The sequence below is a fragment of the Idiotropiscis lumnitzeri genome, chromosome 7 (assembly GCF_059441095.1).
Source record: "Idiotropiscis lumnitzeri isolate Australia: NSW breed Sydney's pygmy pipehorse chromosome 7, RoL_Ilum_1.0, whole genome shotgun sequence".
NCBI classification, from domain to species: domain Eukaryota; kingdom Metazoa; phylum Chordata; class Actinopteri; order Syngnathiformes; family Syngnathidae; genus Idiotropiscis; species Idiotropiscis lumnitzeri.
Genome location: NC_142397.1, coordinates 11236391 through 11253079, shown reverse-complemented (window position 1 = coordinate 11253079; position 16689 = coordinate 11236391). Strand labels below are relative to the sequence as shown.

The 16689-nt window shown below is 39.4% G+C and overlaps 2 protein-coding genes across 2 annotated transcripts; both read right to left on the bottom strand.

The window, feature by feature from the left end:
- Positions 1 to 82: 82 nt before the first annotated feature.
- LOC148333554 (lebercilin-like protein) lies at positions 83 to 5509 on the bottom strand. Its single transcript, XM_088300702.1, has 7 exons — positions 5129 to 5509; positions 3402 to 3616; positions 3036 to 3281; positions 2177 to 2314; positions 2028 to 2097; positions 1744 to 1956; positions 83 to 1632 (listed from the first exon to the last, which is right to left on the bottom strand). Exons 1-7 carry the CDS (start codon positions 5313 to 5315, stop codon positions 1181 to 1183), a joined length of 1521 nt encoding a protein of 506 aa, XP_088156828.1. The 5' UTR covers positions 5316 to 5509; the 3' UTR covers positions 83 to 1180.
- A 3601-nt stretch (positions 5510 to 9110) lies between these two features.
- On the bottom strand, positions 9111 to 15467 carry LOC148333553 (uncharacterized). The gene is made up of 9 exons (XM_088300703.1): positions 15141 to 15467; positions 14860 to 15068; positions 11974 to 12219; positions 11563 to 11700; positions 11403 to 11472; positions 11210 to 11337; positions 11044 to 11119; positions 9835 to 10418; positions 9111 to 9786 (listed from the first exon to the last, which is right to left on the bottom strand). The coding sequence occupies exons 1-9, from the start codon at positions 15325 to 15327 to the stop codon at positions 9157 to 9159; spliced, it is 2268 nt and encodes a 755-aa protein (XP_088156829.1). The 5' UTR covers positions 15328 to 15467; the 3' UTR covers positions 9111 to 9156.
- Between the last annotated feature and the right edge of the window lie 1222 nt (positions 15468 to 16689).

Genomic DNA, 16689 nt, shown 5'->3' with positions numbered 1-16689 from the left:
AGTTACTTCTGCAGTATCATCAGCCTGCTTTAAGAAAAAGAACATTCCTTTAATATAAATTATTTCATTCCTGCTCTGCAATTTACTACATACACATATAACAGAATATACACATGTATGTACAAAGGGAGTAATTAGACAGTGAGAGAGCTGCATAAACAGTCATACCCTAAACAGTTGGGAGTTGGTTCCTTGCTCAAGGGCTCTTGGGCAGTGCCAAGCACATAGTGTTTCCATTGATCCATGGCAAGTCCTCGGCTCTTCTGGATTTTTTCTCCTTTGGTTTTGAACCTGCATCTTTTGTTCCCTTACCCGCATCAAATGCTGGGTTGGACGATGGGCTATAAAGAACTTGGCAACAGTTTGCTTGTCGGTACAATGAGGGTATTTCGGCAATCCGTTTGCCATTCTCAACCAAGAGTCAAAATCTTCAGTGCTCTTGTACAGAGAAAGACACCTATTTTGAATATCCAACACAAGAGAGCTGAGGTAGAAAAGATCAATGGTCAAATCAGAGCTCCAACTGTCACTAATTTCAACCAGGACCCTTTATATTATTTGCCAAATGAGTCCTACGGATGTTTTTAAGTAGAACTCAAAATGGCTGAGGTAGATACGGTTCAAGGGAAGATTGTCAAAAATGTACAATCAATGTCCACGTAATTTTTAAATGAGCTTCAAACGTTCAAGGATCATTTTCCTAAATCCAAGCTGTACAAATGCTGAATACTGAGGTAGCAAGCGTTATCATCGGTACATATTTTTCTGTGTCCTTCCTACCATAATTCGACTGGTTTTCTTATCTTTCAAAGTAATCAGTGCGCCATTCGTCGAGACTATACATTAACACCTCGCAGGTTTCACGAAATGATACCTGGACTACTTGCCTTTTCACTGTCGGTGGTGAAGCGATAGAGAACGTCTAATAGTGTGTGTCAAGCTAAATCTTAGCTTTTAGTGACCCCCTTCCAGAGAGTGATTGGTGTACAGGTGTATTTTCATCTAATTTGGAGTTGGGAGTGTGCATTTGTTGTGCTTGGGTTCAGTTTTAATACCAAGTGAGTAAAAAAAGAAGAAATCCTGATCCTTAAAAATGAACTGCTGTTAAAACCAGCTGGTACAAAATGGTAGCAGGAAAATATAATGTCAAATACTCAACTGAGTTGAGTAAAAATAGAGCTCATGTTTGTGAGTCATCATGGTTTGACACTAAATCAGAGACTGCTGGTGGCACGACAGGGACCACTTCAGATCGGGGTGTCTGGGTCACACGTGAGGAGTTACCGTCTATGGATTCGGATTTCCAAGCTGGTGAATTTGCAGAGCGTGGTCGACTCAAACTGACCCCTTTCCGTCTTTGTAATAGTCTGTATTCGTTTAGTGTCAGCCCGGGGTAGGCTGGTTTCCCCTTATGCAAGTTCTCAACCACTGGTGAGAAAATGTATTTACGTCTTTGGAGCTTAGCGCGTCCAAACACTTTCGGTTCAGGTGGCGTTGGGAACCAAACCACTGTATTCGCTTGTTTCACGGGTGGCTCCGGTAGCGCCTCTGATTTCTTCTCTTCTGACACGTCATCCCCATTAATCGACTTCACCTCGGGTGGTTGAGTGGGGATCTCCTTAAGTTCTGAAACTAAAAGAACATTCATGCATGGTCTCATTTTATTGTCATATGGATTTGTCCAAATTGTTATGATTGTTTGGTAGTGATGTTGGGTTACACAGACAGACAATAGTAGCTCACCTGGAGCATCCTCCAAATCACTCCTTGGGCCTTCAATTGTATATGATTCTTGAGGTCCACTTTCCTGATACACACGTCTGTCAGCGGCAGCATTACCAACAGGTTTCCCACAAGTTTCTTCAGGTTCGGAAATTTCCGACTTAGCACGACTCCCGGCCTCACTGCGAGACGTTGAGACTACGACCTCAGTCTGGACCATCTTGTTTAGTTTGCCTGTAAAGGAGAAATGAGTCTTGCAATATCACTGACAATACCAGATAAGTTGACCTATTCCCTTAATGTACCTTTCTTTTTCGGTTGGTTCTGCAGTCTGAAGGCGTAAATATTGTGTATCTCCAGCTCTCTTTTTATGTCCTGTTTAAGTAAACAATGTAGAATTAATCATCAAAAAGTTTTTTCATCTTCAATTTCTGTTTCAAGAAGTTCAATTTACCCGAGTTTCCTTGGATAACTCATAAACTTGTGTTTGTAGACAGAAAGACGTCTTTCTGGCCGTGTTGATTTTCTTGTGCTCTGATGCTGCTTGGCGATTGAGGGAGCCTCGTAGCAATTTGTTACACCTTTCTAAATCCTGTAACATATCAACAGGGAATCATTACTAAAATGAACAAAATAGTTCATATAAGTCATTTTACACGCAACACAATCGTATGAGGGGCGACACATAACAAAACGCTCAGGTGACAGAATATTGGGTACATTTCAAAATAATATGCACAGTGGTTACTTGAGATGGTTTGAATTTGTTCCTGGACCAGAATCATAATCATAACTCAAATCACTCTGATCTATTTTCTGAAGATTGTTAATTATATCTGGCAAACTGTTGAATGATGTGAATTGAGTCACCTGCCACCATTCAACGCTTGCATTTCAAATTTAAGATTGCAAGTCAAAGCAAAAAAATTGGCCGATCAATGGCTTGTCACTCTTATCTCAAGGCACTACTCTACATATGAATTAGATGTCTAATTCTCTAAAGGTTGTCTGAATTTAGTTGCTACCAAATCTCTATTTCCTTTCTCTAGTAGATGAAGCAGCAGAGACCTTTACCCCAAGTTGACAGACATGCGGAAGTTTGTTTGGTGAGCTTAAGGTTGCCTACTATGAATTCTACCTGGCAACGAGTAGGCACTTAAAATGTGACTGGACAACACTTGAACGACTGAAAATATCATCCGAGTTAGGTGACAGCACCAACATGCTAAAAAGTAAAAAAGGCACATCAGAAAATATGATATTCATCTACCATTAACTGGGCCGGTACTACCTCGTGTTTTTTTTTAACATACATTTATTCGCTTGTCCTTCTCCTGCAGCTCAATGGAGACCTCGTTTAGCTTGCGAGACAGTTCGTCCTTTGCCGGCAAGGACTGCTCCTTGATGACCCTCTGCTGGAGCTGATGGATCCTGTCTTTAACATTGGTCAGCTCTTTTTCTGTGACCTGTAGCTTCCAGGCCAGGTTGTTACGGCAGGTGCGCGTCCCACACAGCAACTTTTGCAAATCTCGGACTTCGCCGTCGTTCTGATTTAGTACCTGTGGGTAACAGTAAAGTTCACATGAAAATTACCTGTAGCCTAACGCTTGCATTTTTTTTTTAAGATGTGACACATCCACCTCTTAATTGAGACAATTCAGATGAGCAATGTCACCCACCTCAGAAACACCCTCATCGGAGTCTTGGAATTGCTGCAATGCCACCGTGTGGCGATGTTGAACTTTTTTCAACAGCTTGGTCTCTGTTTTGACTTCCACCAGTTGCAGCTTCAGGTCATAGTTCTGGTTTTTCAGCTCGTTTATGCTGTTTGAGTACGACGAATGGATCCTGGTCTTTGAAGCAGTATTAATTGGAGGCAACTTCAGCTTAATTTCTGAAAAACATTCAAGTTGTTGATTTGGAGAGTGCCTCGTGATATACATAAAGCCATTTTCAATTTTATTGCCTTTTCAAAATATGGTCATCATACATCATGTGTCACTAATTAGCATTAATGGAACTGTGTGAAGGGTGTTTTTAGCTTCAGCAGCTCCTTCCACAAATGTTCACTGCTACTTAAATCAGGCATCTTTATAAAAAGTTGTTTTTTTTTCTTGGGAATTTTTACAATCCTGTTGGAGCACCCATAACTTGTCGCTCATTCCGGACCTTCTGACATTGGCCATTAAATTTAATTCCAGAATGCCGTGTTTGTTTTGAAATTCCACTATTACCTGCACACATCAAAACACCCTGCGCCAGATGCTAGGCAGTCCCAGAACATACTGTAAATGAGCTTTGTCCAAGTTTGCCAGCATTTCTTTCATTGACAAACATGAACTAATGTAACTTGTAACTTGACTGATATAAATCCTATTAAACATCTGTTAGAGAAGCTTAAACATCTGGTCAGTAAAAGGGTTCCTTCAAACCTGAGACAGATGGCGCAGTTTACTGACAACCACCAAGAGGTGCATTAATCTCATTACGAGCTACAGAGGAAGTGATTGCCTGAAAAGTTTGTGCAAAAACATTAATTATTATTTGATTGATTTATTTTTCTATTTATTTAATGTATTAGAGGTTGACATTTTTTCAGGAATCCCACAGGATAACATTACTTCTACTTTTAATCACCGGATTGGGATGGTACGGGATAAAAAAGGAGCATCTATGCACGTTGCCTCAAAATTATACACATATGGAGTAATACGTTCTATGTGGAAATCCGAATAATTTCCTTGCTATAATACGCAACTGCCCCTGTAATTGGTTATATTTTTTTTATTACTAGTTTTTAACAGAAATCAAGAATTATCTGAAAGGTAGGATCAGGCACGTGGGCATTGAGTTTGACACATGTTGTATATTACATTATAACAATATGTATGAATGTTTTTTTTTACATTATTACAACAAATATGCATAAATTGGGTCATTATAGAATTTAATATAATACAATAAGATCACCTGGATCCAGATACATTTTATAAGTAAACTATACTCTACCGAAAACAATAATAAAAATACTGTCAAGATGTTTTTATAGGACGCAACCACTTGATGAAATAAAATTGAGTAAATTCAACAACGCTTTTTCCAGAGTAAATTTGCAACCCTGATACTGAGATTACCGTAATACTGAAATTGGTAATGAAATAAAATGTAACCTAATTGAATGAATTTATTTAGTATTTTTAAAACGTTTTTCAGATGCTTGAGTGGCTGTAACATAGCTGCATCAAACACAGCAGAATATATAAGTGACAAATATCTCAAAAAGTGTAACGTTTAAGATTGAGCTGCACCAGTCAAATTTAACGATGGCGTATATCTTTTTTTTTTTTTTTAAATAAACGACCCGACTATCTTGGCACACTGCCAATATCGTGTAAAATGAACAAACCTTCAGTTTTCTTGTATGGATTAAATTTCTTGTCCGGAGTGGTTTTGTGCGTCTGTGTTTTGGTTTGGAAGACCACGGTGCGTGGCTGTGGGTTAAGTCTGGGCAGAGAGCCCGCTTGCGTGTTGCTTTTGCCTCCTGCAGCGTCAACCCGTGTCTTGATTGAAAAGGCCCTCTGACTCATCCTCATCGTCTTGTCGCAGACCTCTTCTCACCGGGAAAGGGCACATCGAAACCGAGAGAGGCGGCCCGAAAACGGCATCGCATCTAGCGGAGCAAACGTCAAGGCTGTGACAGGCCGAGTGCGACTTGAGTGCCGCTTTCATTGTCGCCAATGATGACGCCATGATCCTCATATCAGAGCAAAGAGGCAGATGACACCGACAGACATACAGCTGGACGACAGGCGTGACGTCATGGTAGGTGGACTGTCCAAAGTTTGGGAGCGGATGTGCAGTACAAATGCCGGCCGACGGGTTGAAGTAACAACTGCTGCTTTTACGAAGCACACACTTAACGAAGAAAAAGTACTTAGTTACTCTACTTTTAAGGTGACTTTTCAGGCATTTGCATTTTATTTGTGTTGTACGATTTATTTTCTTAGGACGTTTTTACTTGGCTCCCTATATTTGAGCACATATCTGTACTTTCTACTCCTTTTACAAAATGGGCTTTTTTTTTTTCAAACCCATTGATATTGCACAAGTCAACAGTTGAGATCTTTGGAGTCCCAGAAGATTGAAAAAAATGAACAACGGTGACATGGATTGTGATAAAGGAAACATTTTACTCCAACAGTTTTGGTGAAGCAAGCTATTCCCTATCCACATCCTTGTTTAAGTGCTATAAGGCTATCGGGCGTTCAAATGTTTCTAATCAGAAAAAAAACACAGAGTACAAGTAAGGTGTATTTCAATTGAGCCACTAAAAACTACTTTGTTTTTTGGCGAAAACATGCACATAATGAGTTTTCGCAAGTAATGGTTTGCTTTTAAATTTTATGCCAGAGAGCTCTTTGCACGTGAAGGAAAACATTATTTTTGGTTGCTTCAAAGTCTTTATAGTTAAATGTATCTCTCTAAATTGAAAAAAAGAATATTTTGTACGTATAGTCAAATTTAAAAAAAGGTGCATTTTTTTGACCTTATATGAAATGACATCATGTTCATACATCTGATAGGCTCCAGCATGCCTGCGACCCTTATGAGGGAAAGCGGCTCAGATAATGAATGTGCGCATGGTTAGGAAGTGCATGGTCCTATGTCTCCCCCCAGTAGCACTTATGAAATAATGTGACCCATCACCTACTATGAATGTTTATTGAACGTGGGACGAAAACTAAGTACCCATAGAAAACACGCAGGCACCGTGGAAAACTTGAACTACAAAACATTTTTTTCTTCTCAGTACAAGCACTGTGCAGTATAACAATAAATGAGGGAAACTAATTTGTGTGCATACTTTTTTCCATTGTACCAAGTTATTGTAATGTAGCAATTGAATCCTTACTTCCCCACCACAATTTTTTATAGGTGATGGTAAAAAATTCATTTTCGCTTTCATATTTCAAAGGTCCGGACTTTGTTGTATAAACCAACTCAGTCCCCTATTATAGTGGGAATTTTGTACAAGTGTTAGACTAGTAAAAAGGGGAAATTCATCAATGAATCAATTCCGTGATTTAAGATTTACGACAAATTGGCACGACCCCTTTTGGAGCTCGGCTTGTTATTTTTTTCCGGTTTCAGCGTCTACGTCACAGCAGTGAGGCAAGCGAGGTATTATTGCTCAACTTGTCAGTTCCGTTGTCTAAACCGATCGCCACCAAAATACAAATGCACATTATTACTCTTGTCCACTCCAACCTGTGAAAGTATAAACGCGTTCTGCACAAGAGTTTGGATGTATAAACATCAAACGCGAGCTCATGTGATCACCTCTGCAAAAATGTCGCGGATGGCTTTGTCCTCTGTCGCATTTATGTCCGACATCGCTTGCAGCCGCCAGCTTCGGAGTTGAGAGTGAGTGGGCGTCGATTTCAGATAAAGACCTTTTCTTGAACAGGCCCAGTCTCATTTATGTACCTCTGCTAATTCTCATATGAATCAGCCACGGAGAGGTTAATAACTTTTGATATGTTTAAGTAGTTATAGGTTTTGCACATGAGTTTTCATGCCAATCGATCACTGTTTTTGGACATTATAAGCAATGAAAGTTCAAGGATTTCCAGTGGACAGTTTGGAATCGGTCCGTGAAGTGACTCAGAGTGAAACATGAAGAGAGCGGAGGGGAGCGTGGCCATATTCCTGATTAAAAGCCTTTTTCAATTCATCACTTATTTCCTAAATTCTCCAAAATTAATAGATAAAAAAGAAAATGACTAATTTCATTTTCTTCACAAAAAAAATTATATACATACATAAACGGAACTGAAAAATGGGCCATCTTGGCTGGACCGATACTTTCAGGCTGTATGGAGGTGCTAGAAGTAAAAAAATAATAATCAGCATACTATGAAATTATAAAATTTGCTTTATTATTTTTGTTTAAAAATAATTGCAACAGCAATGTGCAAAAATAATTTGTCGTACATGAACAAAGTGAAACCATAAATACAATCATATATAAATATAACCTCCAATGTACAAAAACAGTATTAAACACAATTTCAAGCAAATAATCGTCACTTACCTGAAAAAAGGTGTAAATGTTTTTTTCTTAAAAAAAAAGTGTAAAAAATGTGCAAAAGCTGTAGCAATTTCTTTTAGAATAATAAACTACCTTAATATGCGTATTTTTGTTTCTATATTTGTCTTTCAATTGCTCTTGGCGGTGCCTTTGGCCATTTTGGTTTTAATCTTAAAAATGGCTCGCAATGAGCTTGTTTGTGCACATTTTTAGTTACCGACCGCCTTATAGTGAACCCCCACTTTAAACAACTGTTTTTGCTATTTTTTTTTTTTTTTTACTGTTATGTACGAATCGCACGTCTTCAGTGTAGTTCTACCACCTTTTCGTTTATGCGCTATATCCTAGTGTGTTCGGTTTTGATGCTTAACTGCAAAAGCATTTTGCATTATGTAAACAATCAGCTATTTTTCTGCATTATGAAACCAATCAGCTATTTTAATCTAGCGTACTTTGCTTTAGACCCGCATTAAATGGTTTGGTCTAAGATTTTATCGTTTAAATATACAATGTTTAATTCTCTTCTGAACCTCAACTGGTAGTGACATATAAACAGCTTGAAGCAAGCGCGCTTTGCTCAAATTGGAGAACTATGTTAACTCAGACGTGAGTGTCCCCTTGACAGCAAGCGACATCAATGTACCAAGGAATACGTTGAAATTATTTTAATAGGCTTGTTTTTCAAAAAAAAATAATTACGTACTCTATATTACAGCTGGGTTGGAAGATACCCATGACGATAAACAGGAGGTCACTGTATTTGTTTTTCATTTGATTGGTTATATATCTACGGCTTAGAACTTTTTTCCCAAAAAATATTTACTGTAATTATGATATTTCAAGATAACGAACGGCAAACATTGAATCCATTTTCCCAGCAGCATTAGAATATGTTGTCACCTGTCACAAGCAGGCTTGCTCAGTTCAAGCAAAAGGTCCCATTTGTCATGATCCAAATCAACATGTGAATAACGATGACTTACACTCCTGTGCTGTAGTTGGTAACAATGCGCATTACAAAGTGATTTAATGAGTGCTTCCTTGGTCCATGTCATACCTCTCCACAGTTTCATTGAAATTAATTAGGTAGTTTTTGCATTATCCTGCTCTCAAACAAACCAGGAAGTTGCATGTAAACAAACCAGGAAGTTCATGAATGAAGTCAGAATATACATATGTACAATAAAATGTCTTGTGCCTTTAAGTGTCTTTACACATCCCAGAAAAGAAATGAAGGCAATTGGGCACAAGGTAGTTGCAGCAAATTAAATGCGTGTTTACCGCTGACATAAGAGCCACGGCAAAAAAAACAAAAAACTGTTCAATTGTCCGTTACTGTTGCTTTAAGTCCATGAAGGGGAGTCATTCTGTTTTGAATCCAAATCCGAGCTGTCACTGGCGGCATCCGGTTGGCTCTTCTGTTCATCGCTCAGATAGATATCTTCCACTAATTCTGCAGAACGTCTCCGATTACGACAGTAAAGGGTTTCCTCTTTTACCGGCACGTTTGGCCCTTTATGGTACCTCAGGAAAACGCCACTGTAGGCTGGCTTGCCCAAATGCAGGTTCTTAGTAACCGGGGTGAAGTTGTATTTACGTCGAACTTTGGGACGGGAGCATCGTTTTGGTTCTCGTGGAGTTGCCACCTTGGGCTCGTGAAGAAGGCACGACAAAGCGCAATGTTTGTATGTCCGAATGTCTTTCTGATCTCCTTTCTCCTTTCGCTTTTCATGTTGTTTCACCTCCTCGACAATCCTTTCTTCTTCCTCGTCCTCGTCTTCCACCACGTTCTCTTCTACATCTTCTTCTTCCCTCTCCTCTTCTCTTTCCCTCTCCTCTTCTCTCCCCTCTACCGCTTCCTCCAGCTTCTCCTCTACGTCTATGTTCTCCTCTGCCTGTTCCGCCTTATTCTCCTTCAGTAGCTTTTCCACGTGTTTCTCCGCTTGCTCTCCCCTTTCTTCCTCTTCCCTCTTCTTCTTCTTTTTCTTCTTCTTCTTCTTCTTTTCATCCTCCTCCTCGGCCTCACCCTTTTCTTTCTTCTTCTTCCTCCTCCTCCTTTTCTTCTCCTCCTCCTCATTCTTCTCCTCCAGATCCTCCTCCCAACATACCTTGTCCTCATTCTCCTCCTCCTCCTCCTCCTCTTTCTCCTCCTCCTCCTCCACCTCTTCCTCCTCCTCATATTTCTCCTCCTCCATGTCAACCTCCTCCTCTTGTTCCTCATAGTCCCACTCATCCACCTCCTCATCTTCCTCTATCGTGTCCTCAAGTGTCTCCTCAAACCTCGTTTCCTCTGACTTGTGTTTTCCCTCAGTTTCCTCAATTTCCTCCTCCTCATTTTGGTCCATTCCCTCATCATCATAATCTTCATCATGATGCTCCTCTCTTTCCTCCTTCCCTTCACCCATGTTCTCTTGTGACCTCTCTCCACCTTCTCTTTCCTCATTCTCCTCTTCTTCCGGCTCCTCTTCCTCATCATCGTCATCTTCACCCTTACTCTTCTCCTTTTGCTCATCCTCTTCCTCCTCACTCTCCTCTGACTCATGTGTATCTTCGGATGAGTCGGGTCTTTCCTCTTGACGATAGTGGGTGTCCCCACAGGCTGAAACTAACAAATTGATTTTTTTTAAATTCACAGATCTTTGGGACCTTTTCAGAATTGACCATTAGTATTAAAATAACGTCTGTTATAATGTTGTCCATGATAATGCTTAATGAACTCATTATTAGATTTCCTAAAAAAAATTCAACCATTTGCCTTTTCCAATTCAGGGGAAGATCGCCCAAAAAATCTCTGCAATAAAATGTTCTATGTGCCTCCACTAGTCGAAACATGGCATTCTGAGTAATATTGTGTTTGTGGAATATGAGTTAAGTAGCAAAATCCACCCGTTTTTGGCCAGCTCAGGGGACAGCCATTTTGTCACTTTCTGTCGACTGAAAATGACATCACAGTTGCTCAGGAAACGACCAATCGGATAATTCAATATCTATTTGACTGATGCCTTAAAGTTTTTTTGTTTGCAGTGCACTGAGTGCTGAGAAATGCACTGGTAAATGCTGCAGTATATTATTATTATTTATCACGCTTAATTTACAAAAGTGCCATTATGTATACCATGCAATATTTCTGTCATTAACCAGGACAGGTAACTTACAACCAATATTTTACAAAGAAAAACAAATGAAAATTATTTGGACCAGTGTGATACTAAATGGTATGAGTGACTCACCAGATTTTGTATCAGAATGCCTCTGTTTGATCTTTCTCCTTGGGTCACTTGAACAAGACTGGTGTTGTGCATAATCCTGAAAATTAATAAGAAATGAATACATTTGCATATGTAAAATATTAATGAGGCAAAAATCTGGAACACTGTAATTATTTAACCAAAGTACCGAGCTGTCAGGGGTCTGCCACCGATGGAGCTTTTCGTCAGTCTCTGAAAGGTCCGACTTGATTCGACTGTCAGCCTCACTTGTTGTGGAGGCAAATTCTTCCGTCTGGACCATCTTGCTTTGTTTGGCTGCAAATCACAAATTTGTGTCAAATAACACTGACAACAAGGTCGCAACAACTGCAAAGCTGTACCTCTTCTTCCATGTTTTCGTGATCGAATCGTATTAATATTACTTGTATCTGCTTCTCTTGTTCTGTCCATCTTGAATAGAGAATTAAAAGAGAAAAATATAAATAAATACTGGCATTATCAGCAATTAAAGCATATACTAGCATACTTCTTTCAACTTACTTGAGTTTTCTTGTATAATTCAGAAACTGTGCTTTCTAGCCCTAGAGACATCTCATTGGTCTTGGACATCTTTTTGTATTCTGTTGCTACGTGGCGATTGAGAGAGCCTTGAAGCAACATGTTACTCTTCTCCAAGAACTACAACGCAAATTAAGAAAAACTTCATCATACAAGCACCTCTTTTGGATTGTTAGAATTTACACTGACCACAAATTCTACTACTCCTTGCATGTATTACCACTTAGCACAAATTTAAAATGGTGAATGGAGCAAATATACTACGGTCAAGAAATTTATGGGATTCCATGTTATTATTAAAGTTACACATTCAGACAGTGATATTTGTACCTAATGTTGTGGCAGGTAGTGCATGTTGGTATTCCCCCAAGCCATGTTGCTCCTCAAACATACCTGTATCCTCCTGTCTTTCTCCTCCAGCTGTATGGTGAACTCACTGAGCCTGCGCGTGAGTTCCTCCTTCTCCAGCAAATTGGGGTTCCGGTTGACCCTCCACTGGAGGTGACTGATCCTGTCTTTGCAGTCCAACAACTCCCTCTCTGTGCTTTGCAGCTTCCTTGCCAGCTTATCACGGCTCGAGCGTGTCTCAGCGAGCAACTTCCGCAAAGCTTTCACTTCATTTCTGTGCTGGTCTTGAATCTAGAAAATCCAAGGAGATGTCTGGGAATATAGACAATGAATGCATGCACATCTGCATATTTGAAACCATGCTGACTTCAGGCGAAAGGAGGCTCATACCCTTGAGTGGTTGCCAGTCAATCACAGGGCACATATCAAGATAGACACACACAGTACTCGGTTTACTTCTCTGTATGCACTCATTCTAAGCACTTTGAAGTACAAATACTTTTAGTGTACCTGAGTAGATATTTATCTTGAGTATACTAAGATTGTTTTTTTTTTCTAGTACTCCCTACGCATATTATGTGTACTTCCTACTTCTTTGTTAAAATTGCTGAAACAGAGCATTAACAACAACATTTACAGTAGCATGGCCTTAATTTATTTATTTTTTTGCTTCTTCCATTCTGCTGCTTTGATATTGGCCTAGTTTGCATTTTTTCTACATTTGTTTTTCTTCTAAAGAAATTGGAAGAAATGACTCCTGGAGAATCATCTCTGTGTGACTGTATTTTTTATTTGTTTTTTATAATTTTTATTCCAATACAATCAGCTGTGGCCATTTTTCAACATTTTTCATTACCTCCTCCTAACGTGAGCACGGCCTGCTAATTTGAACAAGGAAGTTTATAGCAATTAGACTAGAAGCAAGATGCTTCCTTTTCCCAGTGAAGACAATCGCAAACTTCAAAAGATGATGTTGATGGAAATTAAAATGCACCACCTTGAAGTGTATATGCAGGCAAATGGACAATCGGGGAATAAAGCCACTTTACCAGTGTCTCAAATGAGTGGACAGGAGCAAGCTAACAGACAGCTAATTAGCTTGACAAGGTTGGATGTAGCCTGTGGAAACAGCTACAATAAATCTTTCAGTAGCCCTTCCTGGGATTAGTTGGGAGCAAAGCCAAAAGACAAGACTGGTTGGCCCAAATGGAATGTTTCAACACCACCAAACTAAAACACCTTGAAGGTGTGCTACAAGGATAAAGACATCAAAGGAATGTAAGTGAAGAACTAATTTCCAAAGTCACTTTGTCCTGTACGATGCCTTTGTTATTTTAATAGTTAGTCAGAGCTAGACAAGACAACCTTTCCAAAATCAGTAATAACTGCAACAATATGCACATTGTCTGTGCTGCTTTGATCAATAAACTCACTATAATCCCACAAACAAAATAGTGCCACAATTTTCTTGCTAATTTAGGGGAAATGTGCAATCCCGCAGGACAAATATCAGCCAAATATAAAATGATGCAACACATAAAACCACCCATAAAAACTCAATTGCCACCAGGAAACTATCACAAAAGGTTCAGCAGCTGAAACCATCAAACTAGAGGTCTTGATTCAATACCAGCTGACTTTTTCAAAACGATTGTGAAATCTGTGCTGAGTTAGAGCAAATAATCAACAGTTCACTTCACTCAGGCGACTTTCCTAAACCCCTGAAAGTAGCTGCTTTCAAGGCACTTCTAAAAACGACAACGTTGGATGCTTCTTAGTTAGCAGATAGACCCATCTCAAACCTCACCTTCTTAAAGGGGACGTCAACCCCAAAAATAATTTGCAATAAAATGTTCTACGTGCCTTCACAAGCCTCAACATGGAATTTGGATTAATATTGCATTTGCGGAATATGAGTTAAGCAGTAAAATCCACCTGTGAAAAGTGACAAAATGGTGGCCCCTGAGAAGGCTAAAAATGGGTGGATTTTACTGCTTAATTTATATTCCACAAACGCAGTATTAATCAGAATGCCATGTTTCGACTAGTGGGACTATATAGAATCTAATTTTTATCAACGCAGCATATTCTTGAATTCAAATGGACTTCTCTAATAATTCTAATCAGGTTTTTGACCTCATCACAGAACAGAATCAGCTCTTATTTATATATTGTACAGGTCAACACCGACTCAATAAAGGTCTCAATCTTAGTCTTATTGGAGCTTAGTGCATTGCATCATTTAGTACAGAAGATTATAATATACTGTCGAACAGGTTGGAAACTTGGGTAGGACTAAATGGAACAGTCCTAAAATGGTTCAGGTCCTACTTAGAAGAAAGGAATTATTTTCTGAACATTGTAAGTTATTAATCTGATCGGCCATGACATGCGGGGTCCCTCAAGGGTCAGTCATTGGACCCCTTTGGTTCAGCTGTGCTGTATTTGCCACCCTTGGGTCAACAACTGTTGACTGTTTAATGGTGTATCAGTGTCTAAAACAAATAACTGGAGGAACCAGATTTTCTGTCAACTAAACCAAAACAAAAAGAAGTAAATGCTTTTGGCAATAAAGAAGGTTGCATTTAGTAAACACTTGGAGTCACTCTTCTTAAAAACCAATGTACAAGTCCAAAACCTTGGTGTACTGACAGATTCAAATCTAACTTTCAGCAGTCATTTCAAATCAATTCCTAAAGAGCCTTTTATCAGCTGGAAAATATCCAGAGTTGCATCTTACATATTACATTTCAGGCAACTTGTATAAAATAATAGATATGTTTGAATATCCATACTACCTTTACCACAGTATTTTTAACACATATACTTAAGTACATAGTGCGAGTACTTTTGCCACCTCTGGTCTTGGGAGCAGTTACCAGTACACAATTATGTGCAAAGAGTACAATTATGTAGAAAAACGCCACCTACCTGAGAAATGCTCCCATCTAAATCTTGGTATTGCTGCAGCGCCACCGTGTGGCGATGCAGAACGTTCTTCAGTAGTTTGTTCTCGGTCTTGGAATCTTTCAGTTGCTGTTGTAACACATAATTCTGGTTCTTAAGCTCCTTAATGTTGTTTGCAGACAGCTCCCTCAACTTTGCGGTGTCCCTGATTGGTGGCAACTTCAGCTTCGAGGCTAAACGGATTACATCATTTATTTACACTATTAAGTTAATGACGTGTAAGTGCGACGTGTTTCATTGAATACCTTCACTTCGCCTGTAAGGATTCAGTTTGTCCTCTTGGGATTTGTATGCATATGACTTAGTTTGCAAAGAGCGTTGGCCGGTGAGGAGTTTAGGCAGAGAGCATGTTTGGGATGAATCTCTGATGCACCTTGCAGCATCCCCCTCAGCCCCTAACCTCGGTGCAAAATCCCGCTGGTTCACGCTCATCGCTCCCTCGCAGCAGCTTTTTCCCTCCTTTCTAAAGACGCATTGCAAAACTTCAACGCAGACGCAAGACAGGCGGCCAGACGCCAATGAAAACCTACGGCTAACGTTACATGGCTGTGAAGCTCCAAATCCGACTTCAGTGTCGCTTTTATTGACGCAATCGGTTGTAAACCTCATATCAGAGCACAGATACAGACGACGCCTATTCTTATTACAGGTGGACGACGCGGGCGACATCATACAAGTGGTATGATGTCAACAATTGGCGGGTGGGCGCGGCTACAACGCCCTCTCTCCTGAATTGAGCGTTACTAGATGTGAAATTATGCCAAGTCATTTTTTTCCAAGACTTTCGAGTCACTACTGACAAAACGTTACCAATGTTAGGCTTTTGGGTGAAATTTCAGGATTAACCCAAAAGTACACTAGAACCTTTACTGGTGAATTTAATTTCAAGTTTCCTACACTTTTGAATGCACAAGTCTGGTCGTTCAACGTTTATGCAGTTTTTGCTAAACCTGCTGTTCTCCAACGAGGAAGTGAATGACCGCAGGTGTTTGATCCATGTTTCAAACAATACTTTTTGACATGAGCCCAAGACTACACCGAACAATTGATCAAAGATGCCTTGCGATTCCGAAGCTTTAAACAAATTCTCAGAGTTAAGTGGTCACCGACATTTGAGTGTTCTGTTTCGCTATACGGATCCTTGTAAAATTGAGCAAAAAGTAATGAAACAATCAACTGATGGATATGTGCATTCAAAAGTTTAAAGGTCAAATTAAAAGTTCACCTGGAAAGATTATAATGCATTTTAGATTTAATGTAAATCAATTCATTCAGATTTTTGTGTATTTTTTTAAGAAATAGCATAGTGGATTTGTAATTTGCCCGCCTGTGAAAAGGTCCCAGATGCGTCAGAGGTAAAATGTTGGGTCTATTCATGAATTGCAGTGTTACTATTTTAAAACAAATCCTAATTAGAGTTTGTGACTGCATGCCTCGCCACACTCGCACTCATTAATCCACATAATTTAAAATGGGGAGCGAATTTATGTTTCATGGAAGCCTAAAATGCCAGTAATGCTCTTGCGTACTGGCAATGTTTAGGAATGTTTTGACATCTTACTTGCCATAATACATTCACAATTGTATAAATATAAGCGCCGTTAAGTAAAATTGTAAATTAAACTGAGGCACAATGCAAAGAATTGCCATAAAATATGTTGGCACAAGATTGGTAAAATTATTTTGTTGCTCACATTGTAGTGAGGAACCAGACACTTTCTTGTTGCAGTTTTTCATTTCGGGTTTTCTACAGTTATGCCACATTCACGCTTTGTCATCACTGGTATAATTCTG